We start from the raw sequence: 19,495 nt of genomic DNA on the forward strand, positions 1-19,495 counted from the left end.
ATATGGATACTGACAAGGATGTCACACAAATTAATATTGGGCCGAGAAGAAGCAATTGGGCCAGGCCTTCACAAAGGTTACTCTGGTATCCAGGCTGAGGGCACTTTGTATTCGTTAAATAGTATATGGTAACACTATCCGTAGGCGATCGTGAATTATGTGCAAAGGCATTTCTGGTATCTTCCCATCCCCAATTCAGTATCAGTCTTTCTCATCCCCTTTCTTCTTAGTTCTGTTGCAATCTTCCCTGCTTTAGTTAGTGTTTGCTTTGTAGTTCCAGTTTAATGTTCAATATAATCGATCAGTTCTATTGAAATAGAGTCGGCTACCCTTAGTTTGTTACAGGACCACTCATTTTATTTGAATTTTTTTTTCCTAACAGAAACTGGTGTAGATTTAATGATCCTATCATGATGTTTGGTCAGTATCAGTCTCCTTTTAAGTAGTAGCGGAACTAGAATTTTTATTAAGGATGTCAAAATTTATATATATATATATATATATATATATATATATATATATATATATATATATATATATATAAATTAAGAAGATTCAACACATAATATATAAGTATATTATGTGTTCTCGCTCTTTTTTTTTTTTAAAGAAAAAAAGAAGCTCCACATACAAGTTCTCGCTAAGTTCTCTCTTCTTTTTTTTCACACTTCCCTTGAAATCGAATAATCAGAGTTTGTTAAATAATTGGCGGAGTTTAATATGCTCTCTTTTGGCAAACTTAAAAGATCAATAACGCTCATGAGTATATCTAAAGGACAATTGGGACCATTTTTATTTCTCTGTAGAATGCCATGCAGAAGAAACAGCCTCCTGTAGAAATGCAGGGTAAGGCAACATACAATAGATCCTTGTGATTCGACCCTTCTCCAAATTGAACCCCGTACATAGCGGGAGCTTAGTGCATTGGGCTGCCCTTTTTGTAGAATACCATAGAGCCATGGAAAAAAGATGGGTGAACTGAATCATACGGGTAATGTTCAAAAAAATATATATGCAATTTACTACTCTCATGCTTAAGTATTGTATGTATTATTTGTGAGAGTGGGGTCAGTTTGAAGAAAAAATATCAGAATATAAAGTGTTCCTTCCAATTTCTTCTGTTTTTTTCCTAAAGTTGTACAATGTATACTATTAAAAAGAAACCTTTGAAGGTAGAATCAGACTCACAATATACTTAGAACATGGTTCTCGACAACAATTTGGAAGAACGAGTATACAACAACAATAGCTACCACTACTCTATTTCAAGTCAGTTGGGATCGGTTATGAATCATCACTGACCATGTCGCTCCGTGTAGGCTCATGCGTGCCTAGGTGAACAAAGCCTATATTCATTATTTATTGAGTAGTCTTACAACAGTCATCAGTCTACTTCACCCTCCTCCTTTATCGAAGTTTCCTTTTAGTATAGTTGTAGAATCTTGTCATGGTTATTGTGGTAAAAGTAAAGGACCACAAAGCCATTCCATCTTTTTCACCCTTACTACTTAGTTCTCAATCTTTTCTTGGATAAATCAATCCCAATGGTCACATAAGGTCAATTTTGGTATAAAAAAAAAGAATATAAAATGTATTTAACCAAGTCTCTCTTATTTTATCCTGCCTGATATGAAAAAAGGACAACATTTGGCTGAAGTTGAAAAAAATGAGTAATTGAAACTGAAATCGAAAAAGAGTTTTTGAAAGTTGAAATCGCGTTTGAATATACTTGGAAAAAAGTCAACCACTACGAGCAAAAACCATTTAAATAATAGGAAAAAAATAGCCTAATTTACAATTGGTAACGGAAAAATAGCCACAATTTCAAAAAAAATCTACATTTAGCCACTTTTTTGTGTAAAGATAAAATCTAAGCAAAAACACCATTAAAATTCCGGAAAAATTCTAGCATAATATGTTAGAGTTTGAATTTTTTTACACAAAATTTCAGCATAACGTGCTGAAGTTCCAACATAATATGCTACAAAATTTATACGCAGAAGCTCCATAATCCAGTATATTATGCTAGAACTTTCTGTGTTTCAGCTAAAATAGTAGCTATTTTTTAATGACTCTACAAATGCTAGCTATTTTTCAACTATCAATCCGAAAGCTGGCTAGCCCATACTATTTTCGCTCAAATAATGCATATGCACTGTCTTCGAGAGTAGGACCATCTGTAAATATAGGAAATACAAACTGCTGAATTGTTTCAGGATAGTGTACTTCCAAAGGATAACTAGAGCACAATTTACAGAACTACAGCAGACACATAAAGCTTGATACAAAAGCCAGATGAAACTGGTGATGAAAAGCTAATAGAAAGGATGAAAACTAGACATTTTCTTAATTTGGATAGGCACCCTAAGCAATAAATAAGCATAGAAGTCATGTTCTGATGATACATACATTAGTATTTTACATCAACCTCTACTCACAACGCGATTTGCACGAGATGAAATAGAGAGATTCAGAAGTTCTACAGCTCCTCATATTGAACCGAAAACCCACAACGACAACGTTTTGTCCTTGTTGAACTTTCTTCATCAACAGTCTGATCTTCTACTACGAATACGTGCGCATGGTCTTCTGCAAGCACAGTTGGTGGACTATCAGATTGCGCAATCTCAGATTTTTCTTGCTGGTATTCAGGAGTCTTTTTTGTATCCTCAGCGTCACGAGCTAGTAGGGAGGATTTATCATTGGATGTTGCAAAATTGACAGCTGATTGTGAGGATGCCCCGTCCACGTAGCAATTGTGTAGCCTCTGTCGGGTAATAAGTGATGCAAGAAGTTGATACCACCTAGAAAGAGCTTCAGCTTCGGACCTCTTCCTCTCTTTGGCCTGTCGTCTCTCCTCTTCTTCTGCATATGTCTGATAACATCTCAACAAATTCAACATTAGTTCTGCCGGATGGCTTCAAATACAGTAATAATTGGAATTGTTTGATAGCGTTAGAAAGAAAACGTTCAAGCACTTCAGAGACAAGTGTGTGTGTGTGCGCGCGCGCCAAAACTTCAGAGAAGTCTATTTGGTAAATTTATGTCAAATAGGCCTTATTGAAAACTTAGTTGGCATGGACATGGAGACCCGCATAAACAAAGATAAGAAAATATTGAACATGCATGGGGAGGAAAGAATACGAATTAGAGACGCAATAAATATTTTTATAAAATCGAATTTTCCCAAAGTACAGTTCCGTACTAAAAAAGAAAGGTAGTCCAACCATAAGCTCTACTGACTGTTGCACACTAGGGACAAAAGAGCGATCCTATCATACATTTGTTTTATTCTCTATCTTTCGCCACCAACCAAGAACTTGAAAAGAAAAGGAGAAGACATTAGAAATATGTTGGTGTCCTATACGTCTAGTAAAGTGAGACACGAGGAACTTTGACCTCCATGTACACCAAAACACGAATAAAGAATGTGCTGGAACACCTTTTTTTTTAGGCAGCCCGGTGCACAAAGCATCCCGCATTTTCCCAAAGCATCCGCATTCACGCATGTTGCGAGGAAGGGCCACACCCTAAGGGGTGTGATATAGTCAGCCTACCTTAATGCAAGCATTAGTAGATGCTTCCAAGGCTCAAACCCGTGACCTAATGTGCTAGAATACGATTGTTCAAAGCATTTGGTACAAGCGATAAATACTTGCAAAGAAACATAAAGCACCTACATTCATTTTTCCGTTCTGCCTTCCTCCTTAAATTTGCAAAGCCGCCAACCTAAAATTGGCATCATTTATCTGATTGCAATACGGGATAAGTATTCCAGGTACTTTCTTAAGTATGACCAATTTTACAATGAGGACTCAGAAGAGGTGAAGAATGCGAAGTTACCAGAACATGATTGGTCCCCCATTACAAAGGACGTCAAAAATATGTAAGCAAGCAATGAAATTTATTCCAGTTATGCAATTATTTACCTCGAGAATTGCATCCTTGAACTCCGTACACACCACAATCCCCTCATATACAGGTAGAGATCGACCATTCCGGAATTCAAATCCAACCATAGCAGGTGCAAAATCAATTTCTAGCCTTTTAGCAACAGGAACCAACCTTGGCAATCTCAAGTGGACTGTACCCGGTGGAAGGCACTTCTCGGACCAGACATCCACTTGACCACGCCCATTCTAGAAAAAAATCCACATACCAACTGTCACTTCCTAGCCAAAACCATCCATAGAGACAAGATCGGCCAATAAACCAAAATATTGAGGAGATAAATCTAGTAACCAATTATTCCATCTGCTACACAAAGGAAAAGAAGCAAAACGGTGTATGTATAAATGTAGCATGTCTAATGTGTGAACAGGGACTGATAACATTCTTGAGCAACTGCTCGATGAAACTATCTCAAGAAGCCAACAAATGAACCAGAACCAAAAGTTGAAGGTTGTCAATGAGTGTAGTTGAAGAGGAAAATTTAACAGAACAGCTTATTCTCCAGATTGAACCCTTGTACTTTTCGACTCTTCATATGTAGATAACATGCAACTAAGAGCTGTTTAACTGAACATTCTAGCAGAAGAGATTTCAAAGTTTCAAATTGCAAATGTACAATTTGGACTGATTACACACACTTTAAGGTTGCTAACAAATTTCCTTTAAATATACACAAAATATTGAAATTCTTCAAAATCTGTTCTCTTATACGGCATGATGACTTATCCATGTAGATCCTGAAGTTGTTTCTCATCATGTTTATTAAGGTCAAGAAGTAAGGGGAAAAAAGAAATTACCTCAGTTGGGAGAGAAATGCAAAGGAAGAGGGAATGATGACAATGGAAGCTACGACAGACATTAAATCTGTCCGACTCGAATAAGGCACATGCCTCTGTCTCTAACTCTTTATATCAAAAGAAATATTTTTAAACAGAAGGAGAAGACAGAAAAATGAAAATTGCCCATATGAGAGATTCATAAACCAGATGGATAAAACAAGGTTTATACGCTATAGTCAAAAGAAATCCATAGCTTTACATCATGTTGTGAAAGGATAAAAAAGGTCTTTAGTGAAGAGGCTTTGAACCCGAAATAGGACTAATGCAGATTTGGGCTTTTGAAAAGATGAAGATGCAAAGGGCAAAGAGACAATCTTTTGAACAACTAAGCTAACATAAGACTCTAGCTTGCACCCACTTAGAGCAGATGAAGATTCTCGGATGGGAAAAAACTGTAAATACTCTATCCTAAGCACGGCCCAAACAAATATTAATCTTATTTTGTTGCCGTGCCCTAGCCAAATGTGCAATACCCACCAACACACACATCTGAACAAAATTGTACTACTTTTGCTATCACCAAAAACCACTGCTTGCAGCAAATGTCATGAAGGTCAGAAGGAAAAGACAGGACTCAGAGATGCCGCTCACCCTACCCCAAAAAAAGGACAGTAAAAACTGAAACACGATTGTCGGCATCGGCATCACTCACTTTACACCAAGACAAACAAGTGCAGAAAGATTATTTCTGTTTCCCTTCTCCAACCAAAGCTTTAAAGGTGGAACATGAATATGCATGTACCCTTCCGCTACTCCCTGTCCCTTCTTCAAAAGAAATAGGTAAAATCATTAACCCAATTAGCTACTTTTGTAACTTAGCACCAGAATAACCTAAAACCAAAACATAATGGGCGTGGAACATGTCAAAGAATGTGCTAAGCAAAATCCATTCAACCTCCTACTTTCTTTCTTACTCTCACCCAATCAGAAAACCTTTGTGTCCTCTATTCTCTCATTGTTTCTGCCATAAAACAACTCATAACCTATTCCTATTAAAGCGTGCACTCGTGAAGTATAATGCTTATAAATTAGCATAAAATGTCCAATCCCAAATGAATATCAACTTTCTCAACAGTTCTATCACTTGGAAGGCTTCACCTTAGGTACAATGCCATTTACTGCAGGAGGAAGAAACAGTGGTTCAGTTTGCCACTGTCCATAGAGGGCAACAGTTCCTCCACAATCTTCCTCGCCATAATCATCATCTTTAACATCCTGTTCTTTGTTCTGCTTTCCAGAATGCTTCAGAACCTGACCGTAAAAACAAAGCAGATTAAGGTACTTGCAGAGTTGTGGACAATCAAAAATCATATTGCAGGTGAATAAAAGATTTATGTGTAGACAAAAACCTTTGCAGGGATCTCGTTAGCTTTCACTTGGAGCCCCTCACGAAACCATTTTTCCTTTCTTTTGAGTGTTTGTACACAGGATCGTGGGTATACTGGATGACCAGAACAAAAACCTAATACAGGTCCTTTGGGGTAAAGAATCTGATACTTGTTAAGCCATCTTTCAATTATGTATAACCGATGGTTTCTGTAAGCCTGCAGAGCAAATTAGTTCAAAACAAATCTATCAGTGCAACGTAGTCAAATTTTAGTGAATATTTGTGTTTGTTATACCTGTTGATTTGTTGGAAGAGGTTCAGTCAGTGCCCTAGTTTCCAACTCCATATCTTCGAGAGAGCTCCTGGTTGCTGTAAAAGAATTCCTTGTTGAGAATTCTGCACAATTTTTCTCGCTATGTTCATGCAGATCCAGCATACCTGTTGATTGTGCTACTTCTCTTTTCTTGCTTTCATCAGAAGTTTCCCGTCTCAAATGAACAACATCACTGGTCGCCACGGACTCCAACTCCTTTAATGGTGCCAATACTGCATCCCACCAAATTGAGTTGACTCGTTCAGATGCTATCTTGTACCACTTTGTACAGTACCTGACAAGAAAATGAAAGACATATTACACAGATGCATCCACCAATGTAGTTTAATTCTTACAGAATCTCCCTTTTTTAAAAGTGATTTAAAGGTCAATTGCCGACCCCTACTGTTTGGGACTGAGGCATAGTTGTCATTGTTGTTTCTTATAAGTCAACTCTTCCAATTTATTTAAAAGCTTCTGAATTGATTACCAAATTTTGCTGTGGTGAGGAGGCACGCACTTCTTTTTTAATACCTACGATGGTAATGGAAGAGTATAGGTTCAGCAGCAGAAACCTAGATGCCCTATTTTTCTTTCCCTAGAATTTCGCCAAAATATTCCTCATTATTTTGCTTAATCATTAACTACTTTATGCGACTGAAGTGCTATCTCAGTATAAAACTGGAACAAAATAAATACATAAATATATAAATAATCATGACAACCATTAGAACTGACAATGATGATAATAATAATAATAATACGTGTACTTGTCCTAATTAGAATCATAAACAAAATGATGAGGACAATGATGATTGAGCAACAAATTATAAACCACAGACCTCATGGCTTGCACGTCGTTTATGTAGGGAAGGGATAAAATGAGGGGGAAATGACAGGGGAAAGAAACAACTCTTTAAGATTCTGCCTGTGAAACTATGATGGTATGACAAAAGTAATTTTATAGTAATAAGACCATGGAGTAAATCAAGATGGACAAAACATAGACATTAGGTCAAATCTAGAAATTTAAATTATAAATGCATGAAGAGGAGCATCATGCTGCAGATAACATGACTAAGATTATATATAAAACAATGATTAACAAAACCAAATCTAAGAGAAACTACAGAAGCCAATGAAATTTGGAACACCAAAGCAGCAAGAAATTGAAACCTGCGTGTAACATCTTTAGCTCCATTTCCAGCAAAAGCAACAACATATCGTAAATGCAATTTGCATGCAGCAGCTGCAGCTTCCACATTTTGCTCTCCATCGGTAATTGCATTTACAACATCAACATGCACCCATTTCCCCGTCAGATTCTCACCACTGCAATAGACCTCTGCCCAGTATAGAGGCGCCCCTACTTTCCTAGATCCAACAGCAGTTGATATTCCATGAGAGGAAGTCGAACACTCTTCTGCTTTAATTTTCTTCTTTTTGAATGGTGATACATTTGATGAAGTACTTTGCACATCCGCCAGTTCTGAGACCATAGTGTTCCTAACAATTTCAACTGCGGTGGAAGAAAGAGCCATTTCCAACTGCATCTCAAATTCAAGATCCCCTTTTCTCTTTGGACGCTCACTCTTCATAATACATTCATCATTAGCATCACGCTGAGCATCTGATGTTGATGGCGACATTCTTTTATCAGACTTATCTGTAATAGTTGCTCTAGACTTGCCATTGTTATGCTTGCCATCGGCCAAAGATTTAGCAGGAGAGAGAGGAGAATACTTTGGTGCAGCCACCATCAATGTCGAAGAGTTAAATATCCCGCTACCAGCCTTGCTAGGGGATTGACCAGAGGGATATAGTTTCTCAATTTCAGGCTTCAAGGAAGCCACATCCAAGATTGATACGAACCTGCAATGAATGTCGTCATATCTTTAAGGTAATTTCTCATGAGATAAAAAACTTGCAAGCTTTGGGGCGTTCCCAAAGCTTGCAAGATTGAGCATAGAAAAAATAAGCAGCTTAGATTGTCCTTTTTGGTATGTCACCAGGGGGTTTTCATGTTCGAAATGCATTAAAGGAACTGTAGAAAAGGGAAGTTTCCGGTGCAAGATTGTCACCTAACTTCCCAGCTCATGCCGCTTGTTACCAAAATAAAAGTGGCGCAGAAAAGGACTTCCACATGTGTCAAAAGCCACAGGGAATTTGAATTGTCAGCACTTAGCTAGGTTATATTTACGCACTTCCTTACTCCAAGAATAGACAGTTCACTGCTAAATGTGTTAACATCACCATCCAATAGCTCTAGCAACTAACCAAAAATATGTGGGGAAAAAGAGAAACAAAAATCACTTAATACAACTGGGGAAGACAAGGAATAACAATACTTCAACTGACTGGAGACAGTTTTGGAGTTTAAATGCTATGCACAATTTACTTCATAGTTTAAAGGGAATATTGCAGCTTACCTGGTCGTAAGATTCAAAGCCCTAAACAGTGCTACAGACAATGCAGCAACCTGTAATAATGAAAAACAAAAAGGGATGTTTCTCAGATCAATGGGCAATATACTAAACACTGTTTCTTCTATCAAGACATAAAAGCCTGCACAGCCTCTAACTATGCTTTTAAATTGGTAAGTTCCAAAGTTTTGCAATTAACCCTGATATTACATCAGATCTGAAGGAATTTTTTTTTTTAAAGACATGATGTTATGAAAAAGCTAGGCTAAGGACAGGAAAACGAGAAAACACTTATAATGCAAAAACATACTTCTTCTGAGGTCCCTTCCTGAGACTCAAGAGTTGATGCCAAAGCTGAATGAAATGACTTCTCTGTATCACTTGCACCTCTAACACGGAAATGACTGTGGAACTGCAACCAGTGGTAAAAGGTGAAATAAAGGAACAAAACTTGTAATATCAAAGGGCAGTTATGATGATAACATAAAACACATACCCAACTGACAAGAGGAGTTAGAGCCTTTGCAGTAAGTTCTGGAACATCTGTTAACTTCAACAGATGTGCTGGCAGCAGCGAAAGTAAAGAAGCCTGTCAAAATAAGTAAAATCTATCTTACTATTTTCCTCCCATAAGTATCAGTACTTGGAGGGAATGCTTTAAAAGGCCAAAAATTCACCAGCATTTCCATATCATGCACACAGAAGAGGCTAAAGCATGCTAAGTCAAAGATCAATGTTTTTTTTTTTTTCTGAAAAGTCATGTTAAGTCAAATTTTAATTTCATAAATAAACGAGATACCCAAAAAAAACACATAATTAGAGCTGGAATTATCTAAGACTATGTATCTATAGCTATAAAGTCTTCAATGATCATGTGCTGGAGAATCATATAGAGATTCTTCTTCTTTTTTTTTTTTGAGTAAGAGTCATATAGAGATTTTAAATTTCCAAAACTTGAAGTTTAACACATATCACAACCATAACAGCAAGTCAGCAACAAAGGTGAAGGATGACAAATCTAGTTGGAGATCAAATAGGATTTTCCTACAATTTTCCACATATTTCTAATTTTCTCACCCATTCAAATACTCCCCAAAACTAACATAAGTCTCTCTAAGTTTAAAATACGTGTGTGTATTCTAATCTCCATGATTTCAGAAACTTGTGAAAAAAAATTTCGGACACGACTTCTAAAAAGTAACGTCATCTCACTCCCTCGTTTCTGTTTCATTATTTTCCCCATCCCCTCTATATCGAGTTGCCTAATAGAGAATTATACTGCTGCTTAACCAAGAATTCCTCAATTCCCCAAAGCTGGAATAACCTTTCCTGTTCTCTTTATCTTCTATTTCTTTATCTTGGAGCCTGGGTAGGTAGGGGTGCATTCAGTTTGTTAATAAACAACAATCCAATAAGATAGTTGATAGGAGGTTTAGCACATCCACATTTTACATGCTAATATCGATGACAATTTGGGGAAGAATATCATGCTACAGGAATAAGAAAGAACCTGGATAAGAGGATCATTGCAAGCAGTATCTACCAACCTGCCCCTCGCTAGTAAACAAAGCAAGTTAACCTTATGCACAACCTCAGCCAATTCCTGCAATTTAAGGGGGGAAAAGTATAATTGATGCACGTCCGACAAGGGCCTAAACTGTTAGATCATGGCATTCATATTTCTCTGTGATATTCAAACCACCTTTTCTTCTGCAGTTGCTCGGCGTACTGTTTTCTGTTTACTAGAATCAGGCAGAGCATCAAACTCAACAGTCACACCATTGATTGTATCTTCATTAATATTGCTTTCGGACTTCAAAGTATGAACTGAACCGTCTTCCCAATCAATACCATCAAGTTCATCTTCCCTCTCGATCCTCTGATACTGAACATCTGCACCTTCATTTTCCACTTCCAATGGCACATTTGGTAACACATCTCTAGTGCAACATTCAGCATCTAATGTAGCCCTTGCAACTGTAGTGCCAGTAAGATGCTTTTCTGTCTCCCTTGATCTGTTCTCTGGCTATACATATAAACAAAGAACAACTAAGAAAATACATTTTTCAAATGCATTTCATGCCTAAATCATCAACACTAAGACGTGGAAAAACATATATGATTTTTTAGCATTACGAACAAAAAGGGTTAAATACTTCTTGCTGAAGGAAGTGTTTCACTCTACATTGCCTAACTGAAGCGATAGCGCAAGAAAGAAACAAACCTTCCCCGTAGAATCTTGTTTGCATAGGTAACTATCATCTGTTTTTGGACCCCGAGAGCTGCGTGACTTGTTGACTCGTTTCAAAAGTTTTCCCACTGCACCTCGAGATATGTTTGCAAGAGTTTCTGAAATCAAGCATGTTATTCTTACTGTAGTTTCGACCCTCAAGAACTCAAAACTCTACTGTTATTGTAAATGCATGTTTAAAATACTTATCAAGAGTTCTTAAAGTTGATATTAATAATGAATGATTGCAACATAACAAACCATTGTCACTGGCTCTATCTTTGCAGCCGCTTCGGCTCTTCATCTCACCATAGTTCTTCACAGAGTCTTCATTTGCTGTCCAAAATGGAAAACAAAAATTAACATAACCTCATTGCATTACTGTAATGAAGCTAATTAACTACCACACAACAAAAGTCCATCTATAACCATATTGATATTCTCCGGTGTTCAACAATCACTAGCCATTTGAAAAGTTTCATGGGGCAGCCCGGTGCACTAAGCTCCCGCTATGTGCGGGGTATGGGGAAGGGCCGAACCACAAGGGTCTATTGTACACAGCCTTACCCTGCATTTCTGAAAGAGGTTGCTTTCCCGGCTTGAATCCCTGACCTCCCAGTCACATGGCAGCAATTTTACCAATTACACCAAGACTACCCTTCTCATTTGAAAAGTTTCATGAATGTTACATTTTAGAAAGAAACTCAGGCACTCTTCCCAGTTGAATAAGGATGCTCTCAGGCACTCTTCCCGAGGTGCATGAAAATCATGAATCTTAGTATTTCAACACCACCAACCGAGAGACAAGCCTGCCGCGCCACTTCCCCAGAAATTTCACCGGCTCACGCGCTGCCACACGCGCCGGAGCTCCGGCGAGCCCTCATCCACGCGCCGACGCGTGGCTCAAATCCAGGCCAGATCTCTGATTTTTTTCCTTCATACAGCCTTTTCGCGAGGCTGGTCCGACCACTCCCATACAACGACCTCCAACTTCCGACCACTTTTACTTTTCCTCGCGCCGGTGAGGATTTTTCCGGCCAGACTCCAAATTCTTTTCTTCAGTAAGCCTTTTTCAGCCTCACTATGGAGAATACAATATATTTTACAGCGGGGGGCAAATCTTATGATATAACTGAAAAGCATATGGATGGAGAAACGTGGTTTGAATGGGTTGAGCGCACAAGAAACCTGATGAGAAGAAGGACTTTCAGCAGAAAAATTCTCTTGTGGTTGTGTAATTTACTGCATAAAGCTTCTGAAAGAAGGGGTAAGGTATCAAATAGGTGGAGGACCAGGGACCATTTATTCAACTTTTATTGCTCACAGAAACACAACAATTACGGGAGATTTATTAGTATTGTATCTGTACGTGGGGAAAGCAGAGCAGTTATTATTCTACCTGAAGTTGAATTAAATGCAGGGTGGGGAGAGATAGCCTCTAAAATAGAAAGGTTCATTCACAGAAACTTTCACTTTACAAGAGCAACAGAGGTTCCAAAATTACATAATGATTTTGCTCATACCCTACGTTCAAACAAATGGTCAGAATCGAATGCCAACATCGGGTTAATTCCACCAGAAAGCAGCCCTATCAAAATCGTTGCTTCAATGCCAACGGACAAAAGGCTTTTGAACAGGTGCATCGTCGGCAAGTTCTCGAGAGAACTAGATTTAATCCCCTCACGCACAGAGGTTCGGAGATGGGTAAACAACAAGTGGAGCAATGTTGTTGGAGTCTATGAACTGAATGGACTACAATTTCTTTCGAATTCCCCACCAGAAGGATGGCAGAGCAGACTATGGAGGAAACCTGGAGATGGAAGAATGCTACTCTATTGCTGAGCTGGTGGTCCCCGACAGCAGCTTGTTATCCTTCTGAAACAAAATTCAACTGGATTTGGGTGAGGATTCTTGGACTCCCGTTACATCTATGGTCACCAGAAATCATGAAAGCTATCGGAGAAAAATGTGGTGGCTGGATTGAGACGGAGGAAGAGACGCAGTTGCGAAATCACATGAGGTGGGCTCGTATCAAAGTTAAGGGACCGGCTGAAAAGATCCCTAGAGTCGTAGAAGTAGAAGAAGGAGGAATGCTTTTTTTCCTTACAATTGTGGAGTGAAATTCCGACGACCGTGAAAGTTCTTCAAGAAGATACAGGAGTGGAAGTACGTCCTAAGTTCTGTGATGATATAGATACAAGCCCTATTTTCAAAAAAGAGGGATCTAGGCACCAGTGCGCAGTAAAAGGGCCATTTAATTCAACAATTGATAGTGGTAGCCCACGTGCCATCGAGCGCGGGAATTGTTCTAATGAGATTAAGGAAAATACTAAGGCGGGCCAAGCTCACGAGAAGCCAAAGTTTTTACAAAAAATAAAAGATGCAGATTCTAGAAAATTGGCTGATGCAAAAAGCCCGAGTTCTATTATGGACAGCCGTGGGGCCAATCTAGCAAGCTTATGCACTTCTAAACTGTGGGCCCGATGTCATAAGTGAGGAACTGAATAGGGATATTAATTCACCCAAGCAAATAGAGCGACCAGACTTTCTATTCCTTGAGATAGAAGCATGTAAACATACAGAGAGGTGTACTTGATAGAGCAAAATGAAAAATCAGCAGCTGCTCAATAGTTATTATCTCAATTGGAAGATGATGGAAGTCACACGATTCATGACACACAAAAGGGGGAAATTGAGGGGGAGGTTCTGATGCTTGATAATCAGAATCAAAATCAACAACAGCTAATTCAATATAGAGGTGCAGATACAAGGGAGATAGAAGATGTTGACCCAATTCAAGTTCAATTCCAAGAAGCCGAAATGGAGGCAACTTTATGGGCACATAGGAATGTATTGAGACTGAGCAAGGAATATGGGGCAATGTTCAAAGGTTGTGAAGGGGAGGCCCCATCTCTTTTTATGAAACTAGACGCCAGAAGGAAGGAGGAGATGACAGAAACTCCTACTGCCAACTTTGGTACTCCAAAACAAAAGGGGGCAAAAGAAGTAGAAAAATTGGTTTTCAATGTGATGTATAAAGATGAGGGGAAAAGAGCAAGGGGGAGGTCAATTTCCAAAGGTGAACCATGAAGATAAAAATTATCTCGTGAATGTTTGGGGACTGAATAATAGGGAAAAGAGAAGGTTAGTGAACAGTTTGATACAAAGGTGGAAAGCAGACATTTACTGCTTTCAAGAAACTAAGTTACAGGGAAATATTGAACCATTAGTCAAGCAAATATGGACAAATAGAAGGGTAGAGTTTGGCTGCTTGCAATCAAATGGGAGAAGTGGGGGAATTATTATTTTATGGGATAATAGAGTATGGAGAGGAGAGGTGATCACCACTGGAATATCCACAATTACTTGTAGATTCAGCTCGGTGACAGATGAGTTCTCATGGCATCTCACAGGGTATATGCACCATGCAACAGGGTGGAAAGACAACTTATGTGGATGGAAATTGCAGATACTAGGGGACTTTTTGATGGTCCCTGGGTAAGATGCGAAGATTTTAACACAACTAGATTTGTAAATGAGAGGAGAAATTGCAGGAGAATAACAAGATCCATGAGAGAATTCTCTGATTTCATTAATGACATGGAAATGGTGGATCCTCCTCTTATCGGAGGAATTTTACTTGGGCAAAGGGTGACAATCAGCAATCTTTTTCAAGGATAGACAAGTTCCTATTCTCTACGGAATGGAATGATGAATTCAAGAATATTTCCCAAACGTTGTTACCCAGAGTTTCTTCTGATCATGCTCCCTAACTGTTAGAATGTGGAGAATAGGAGAATCATAAGTCTTATTTCAAGTTCGAGAATTGGTGGCTCGGGGTGGCAGGGTTTAGTGACATGGTGAAAACGTAGTGGCTTTCTTTTGAGGTACAGGGTATACCTGATTATATTTTGGCCTGCAAATTGAGGATGCTGAAAGGAAAGCTAAAAGAGTGGAATGGTACAAATCATGCTAACTTTGAAGTAAGAAAAACTCAATTTCTAAGTTCCATGGTAGAAATTGATGTTATACAGGAAACTAGAAACCTATCTGAAGATGAGCTTTTGCAGAAGGCCAGCATGTTCATGGAGCTGGAAGATATAGCAAAAAATGAGGAGATGGCTTGGAGACAAAGATCTAGAATTCTTTGGCTCAAGCAAGGGGATAGGAACACAAAAATTTTTCAGAGGATGGCAAATGCACACAGGAGAAATAACACAATTGAGAAGCTGAAAGTTAATGGTGTGACAGTGGAGAATCCAGAGACTAAAAAGGGAAATTACATTCTTCTACCAAAAACTTTACACTGAGACAGAGGAATGGAGACCAGAGTTTGTTTTGGCTGATTGTCCTTGTATAACTGAGAGTGAGAAGCAGTGGTTACAAAGATCATTTGAAGAGGATGAAGTTTGTACAGGAGTTAAATTATGTGCTTTAGACAAGGCACCTGGGCATGACGGATATACTATGGGTTTTTTTCTTTCTTGCTGGGATATTGTAAAGGAAGATGTTATGCAAACCTTGAGGAATTTTCATACACAGGAGTTTTTTGAGAAGAGCTTTAATGCATCATTCATAGCCCTTATACCAAAGAAGACCGGAGCTCGAGAGTTAAAAGATTTTAGGCCTATTAGCTTAATTGGGTCTATGTACAAAATTATTTCTAAGGTTTTGACCAAGAGATTGAAAACTGTGATCTCCAAGCTAGTAGATAGGCATCAGATGGCTTTCATAAAGGGGAGACAGATAATGGATGCAGCACTAGTGGCTAAGGAATGTGTTGATTCAAGGCTAAAGATGAAGACTCCTGGAATTCTTTGCAAACTTGATATTGAGAAAGCATATGATCATGTGAGCTGGGTTTTTCTTCTCAAAATGCTGAAATCTATGGGTTTGGGAAGAAAATGGATTAGATGGATGCTCTTCTGCATAAGCTCAACTTCTCTGTTCTCATCAATGGTTCCCCAGAAGGTTTCTTCCCTTCACATAGAGGTTTGAGACAGGGTGGCCCTCTCTCCCCTTTTTTGTTCCTAATAGCAATGGAAGGTCTAAATAACATGATAAAGGTAGCAAATAACAATAGGTGGATGACTGGTTTTAAGGTGGCAAGTACTGTAGGTGGAATGCAGGTAACTCATCTACTATATGCAGACGATACTTTGGTATTTTGTGACGCAAAAGAAGATGAGCTAAGACATCTCAAGTTAATTCTAACAATTTTTTAGGCAGTCTCTGGCTACATGTCAATTGGAGGAAAAGCCTTATTTTTCCAGCAAATGAGGTAACTAATATACAAAGGCTGGCAGGTGTTCTTCGATGCACAGTTGGAACTCTTCCAACAACCTACTATGCCATTGGGTTCTAAAAACAAGTCGTTAGATATTTGGAGTGGGGTGCTAGAAAGATGTGAGAAAAGATTGGCCAAGTGGAAAAGCCAGTACATATCCCTAAGGGCAGAGTAACTTTGTTAACAGTGTCTTAGATGCACTTCCCACATACATGATGTCCCTTTTTCCTATTCCTACAAAAATAGAGAAAATGATCAATGTTATGAGAAGGAATTTCATCTGGCAAGGAAATAAAGAGAAGGGAGGTTACCATTTGGTAAACTGGAATGTTTTGACGCAAAACAAGAAATCTGGGGGCTTACGCATAAGAAACTTGAGACTACATAATAAAAGTCTACTCATGAAATGGCTTTGGAGGCTTGGCAGGGAAGATCAAACTCTATGGCGACAGGTCATCACTGAAAAATATGGATTAGAGGGACAATGGATACCTAGAGCAATGACAACAACATATGGTGTTAGTGTATAGAGGTCAATCAGGGCTATTTGGCCGCTTTTTGTGGAGAATGTTTCTATTGTAGTAGGAAATGGAAGGAAAACATCTTTTTGGAATGATAACTGGCTAGGACATGGACCTCTGAAAGACCTTTTCAGTGACATGAAAGTTTTGAGTTTGAATAATGCAGCCACGATGGAAGACAGTTGGGATCAACACGGATGGATATTCAACTTTAGAAGAGAGCTAAATGACTGGGAATTACCTAGATTCACTGAATTTCTGAATGTTCTAGATCAGTTCAAGGGGACTACAGTGGAGGAGGATATGTTGAAATGGACGAGGCATAGGAGTGGCTCTTTTACAGTAAACTCAGCATACAAAAGGCTCAACAATCAAGGTCAGCAAACCCAATTATGGAGTTGGAAAACAATATGGCAAGCCAAAATACCAACAAAAGTAGCATGCTTTGTATGGTTAGCAGCCAGGGATGCTTGTCTAACACAAGACAATCTAATGAGAAGAGGCATGCCATTGTGCTTAAGGTGTTATATGTGTGGAAATGAGGCCGAAAGTAGTAGCCATTTATTTATACACTGCAAGTTCAACTTACAGCTTTATGGCAACTATTTTTGAACATGAAAGGGCTGTCATGGGCCATGCCCAGGAGTATAGGGGAGATGCTTGCTTGCTGAAATTTCTCAAGAGACCTGATCAAACAAAAAAAGTGGTGGAAAACTATCCCGGGATGTATATGGTGGACAATTTGGATGGAAAGAAACAGTAGATGTTTTGAAGGACACAACTCCTTACAGAGGATCAAGATGAACTGTTTATTTTTGTTTCACTTTTGGTGTAAGGAAGATTTTGTACACGATGTAGATTCAATGATAGATATCATAGGATCACTGTAGTAGGAGTTAGAAGATAGTCGTGGTTTTGCTCGTTTTTGATATATGTATCTATGGCCTTAGCACAACCTTTGTGCTACGATTAAATAATATGTTACCTTTCTCAAAAATGAATGTTACATTTTAGAGTAAGACTCTACTTGGGGCAGACAAAGAGAAATTACTTATCATGGAAAAATACCATCAATTGAAAATAAAAAAACAAGCCTAGGATGGTCTGCCTCTTTTCACTTAAACTACATTTTCTACAAGCTATAACCCAAACCAATAAAGGGTTACATAAGTAAAAAAAAAAAAAAAAAAAGATAACTAGCAAATAAACATGAAAGAACCTTAAAAAGGGGTTGTAAGAAAGACGAGAGAGGCAAAAAAGTGTGGAAAAAAAGTCTAAAAATTGAATTTTTATGCAATCAGGTTGTGTTTTTTGTAACATGTAGTGTGGTTAAGGAAAACATACCAGTAAATAAACTGAATCCTAAAGACAACTAGCAAATAAAGAAGAAATAGTCCAATAAAGGGTATTAAACAAGAGGAGAAATAAGCTGCAATTGTGAAAAAGAAGAATCAAAGATTGAATTTTTATGCATTCTTGGTTTTTTTTTTTCTTTGAAGAGTTAGGAAACATACCAGTTGATTGATTCTGTAGTTTTGCCTTATTTCTGGTTCGCATTTTTTGATCAATTGAAGAAGAAGAACAAGAAGAGGCGCGCGCTATATGCTTACGGTTGAAACCTATGAAATTCCCAAACCCGGGAAGAAAGGGGATTGTGTTTTTTTTTTTTCTTTTTAGCAAATCTTTTTTAATTATTTTCCACTAATAGAGTAGTTCTTGTTTGGATGGTTATTAGCTATTATATCGTATGGTATTGTTATTTTAACTATAATATTTATTATAATTATTACTTAAATTTTATTGTATTGTATCATTAAATTCATCGAATAATAAAAAGTATTAACAATCGATTTGATATAATTTCATTATTAACTTACTTCTTTTTCTCATCTTGTTATTTCTTATCATTAAATAATATATTTTATCATTATCGTATCTTTTTATATAATAGTTTTATCTCGTGCTTAATTTAATTGCTGCATTTACTTTTGAAAGGCTAGCCAAGCAAATATTGTGATGAAATTGACATAGATCAATTGTCCTTTTTTTTTTTGGTAACTAATATTTATTATTAATCACTAGTGATCAATATAAAAATCACACCTAAACACACTCTGTTAGCAGTCTCAAACAAGAGCTACAACTATAGTAACAACATGTTTGGCCAAGCTTTTAAAATGAGCTTATTTTGAAAAGTATTTTTTTTAGAAGGTACTTTTGATAAAAAGCAGTTTGTATTTTATTAATTAATTTAAAAAATATATTTGAGAAGTAATTAGTATTTGACCAAACTTTTGAAAGATACTTGTAAGTGTATTTCTCAAACGTATTTTTCAAAATCTACATTGTTCCTTGAGCCGAGGGTCTATCGAAAACAACATGTCTATCTTTATAAGATAGGGGTAAGGTCTGTGTATACGTTACTCTCCCCAAATCCCATTTATGAAAATACACTAGGTTTGTTATTGTTGTTTTCCCCAAAAAATGTTGTTCAAGAGCTCTTTTTTTCTTCTTCTTAAAAAATGTTTATACTTCTAACTCAAAAGTACTTTTTTCCTTCTAAAAGCTTGACCAAATAAGTTAGCAAAAAAATATCACCTTTGG

General features: G+C 37.7%; 1 protein-coding gene across 1 annotated transcript; it reads right to left on the reverse strand.

The window, feature by feature from the left end:
* Window positions 1-2,184: 2,184 nt before the first annotated feature.
* On the reverse strand, window positions 2,185-18,559 carry LOC104236931 (DNA repair protein RAD4). Its single transcript, XM_009790976.2, has 15 exons — window positions 18,406-18,559; window positions 11,345-11,419; window positions 11,078-11,202; window positions 10,556-10,879; window positions 10,364-10,456; window positions 9,350-9,442; window positions 9,164-9,265; window positions 8,860-8,909; window positions 7,607-8,302; window positions 6,556-6,725; window positions 6,413-6,486; window positions 6,140-6,334; window positions 5,889-6,041; window positions 3,930-4,139; window positions 2,185-2,875 (listed from the first exon to the last, which is right to left on the reverse strand). Exons 1-15 carry the CDS (start codon window positions 18,446-18,448, stop codon window positions 2,480-2,482), a joined length of 2,799 nt encoding a protein of 932 aa, XP_009789278.1. The 5' UTR covers window positions 18,449-18,559; the 3' UTR covers window positions 2,185-2,479.
* Between the last annotated feature and the right edge of the window lie 936 nt (window positions 18,560-19,495).

The sequence above is a fragment of the Nicotiana sylvestris genome, chromosome 5 (genome assembly GCF_000393655.2).
Source record: "Nicotiana sylvestris chromosome 5, ASM39365v2, whole genome shotgun sequence".
Classification (NCBI taxonomy): Eukaryota; Viridiplantae; Streptophyta; class Magnoliopsida; order Solanales; family Solanaceae; genus Nicotiana; species Nicotiana sylvestris.

Coding starts and splice junctions, on each gene's coding strand:
- LOC104236931 (XM_009790976.2), bottom strand. CDS start 18,448: ATGCGAACCAGAAATAAGGCAAAACTACAGAATCAATCAACTG. Junction 10,457..10,555: donor GAGCAACTGCAGAAGAAAAG/GTGGTTTGAATA, acceptor CTTAAATTGCAG/GAATTGGCTGAGGTTGTGCA. Junction 2,876..3,929: donor TCAAGGATGCAATTCTCGAG/GTAAATAATTGC, acceptor AGATGTTATCAG/ACATATGCAGAAGAAGAGGA.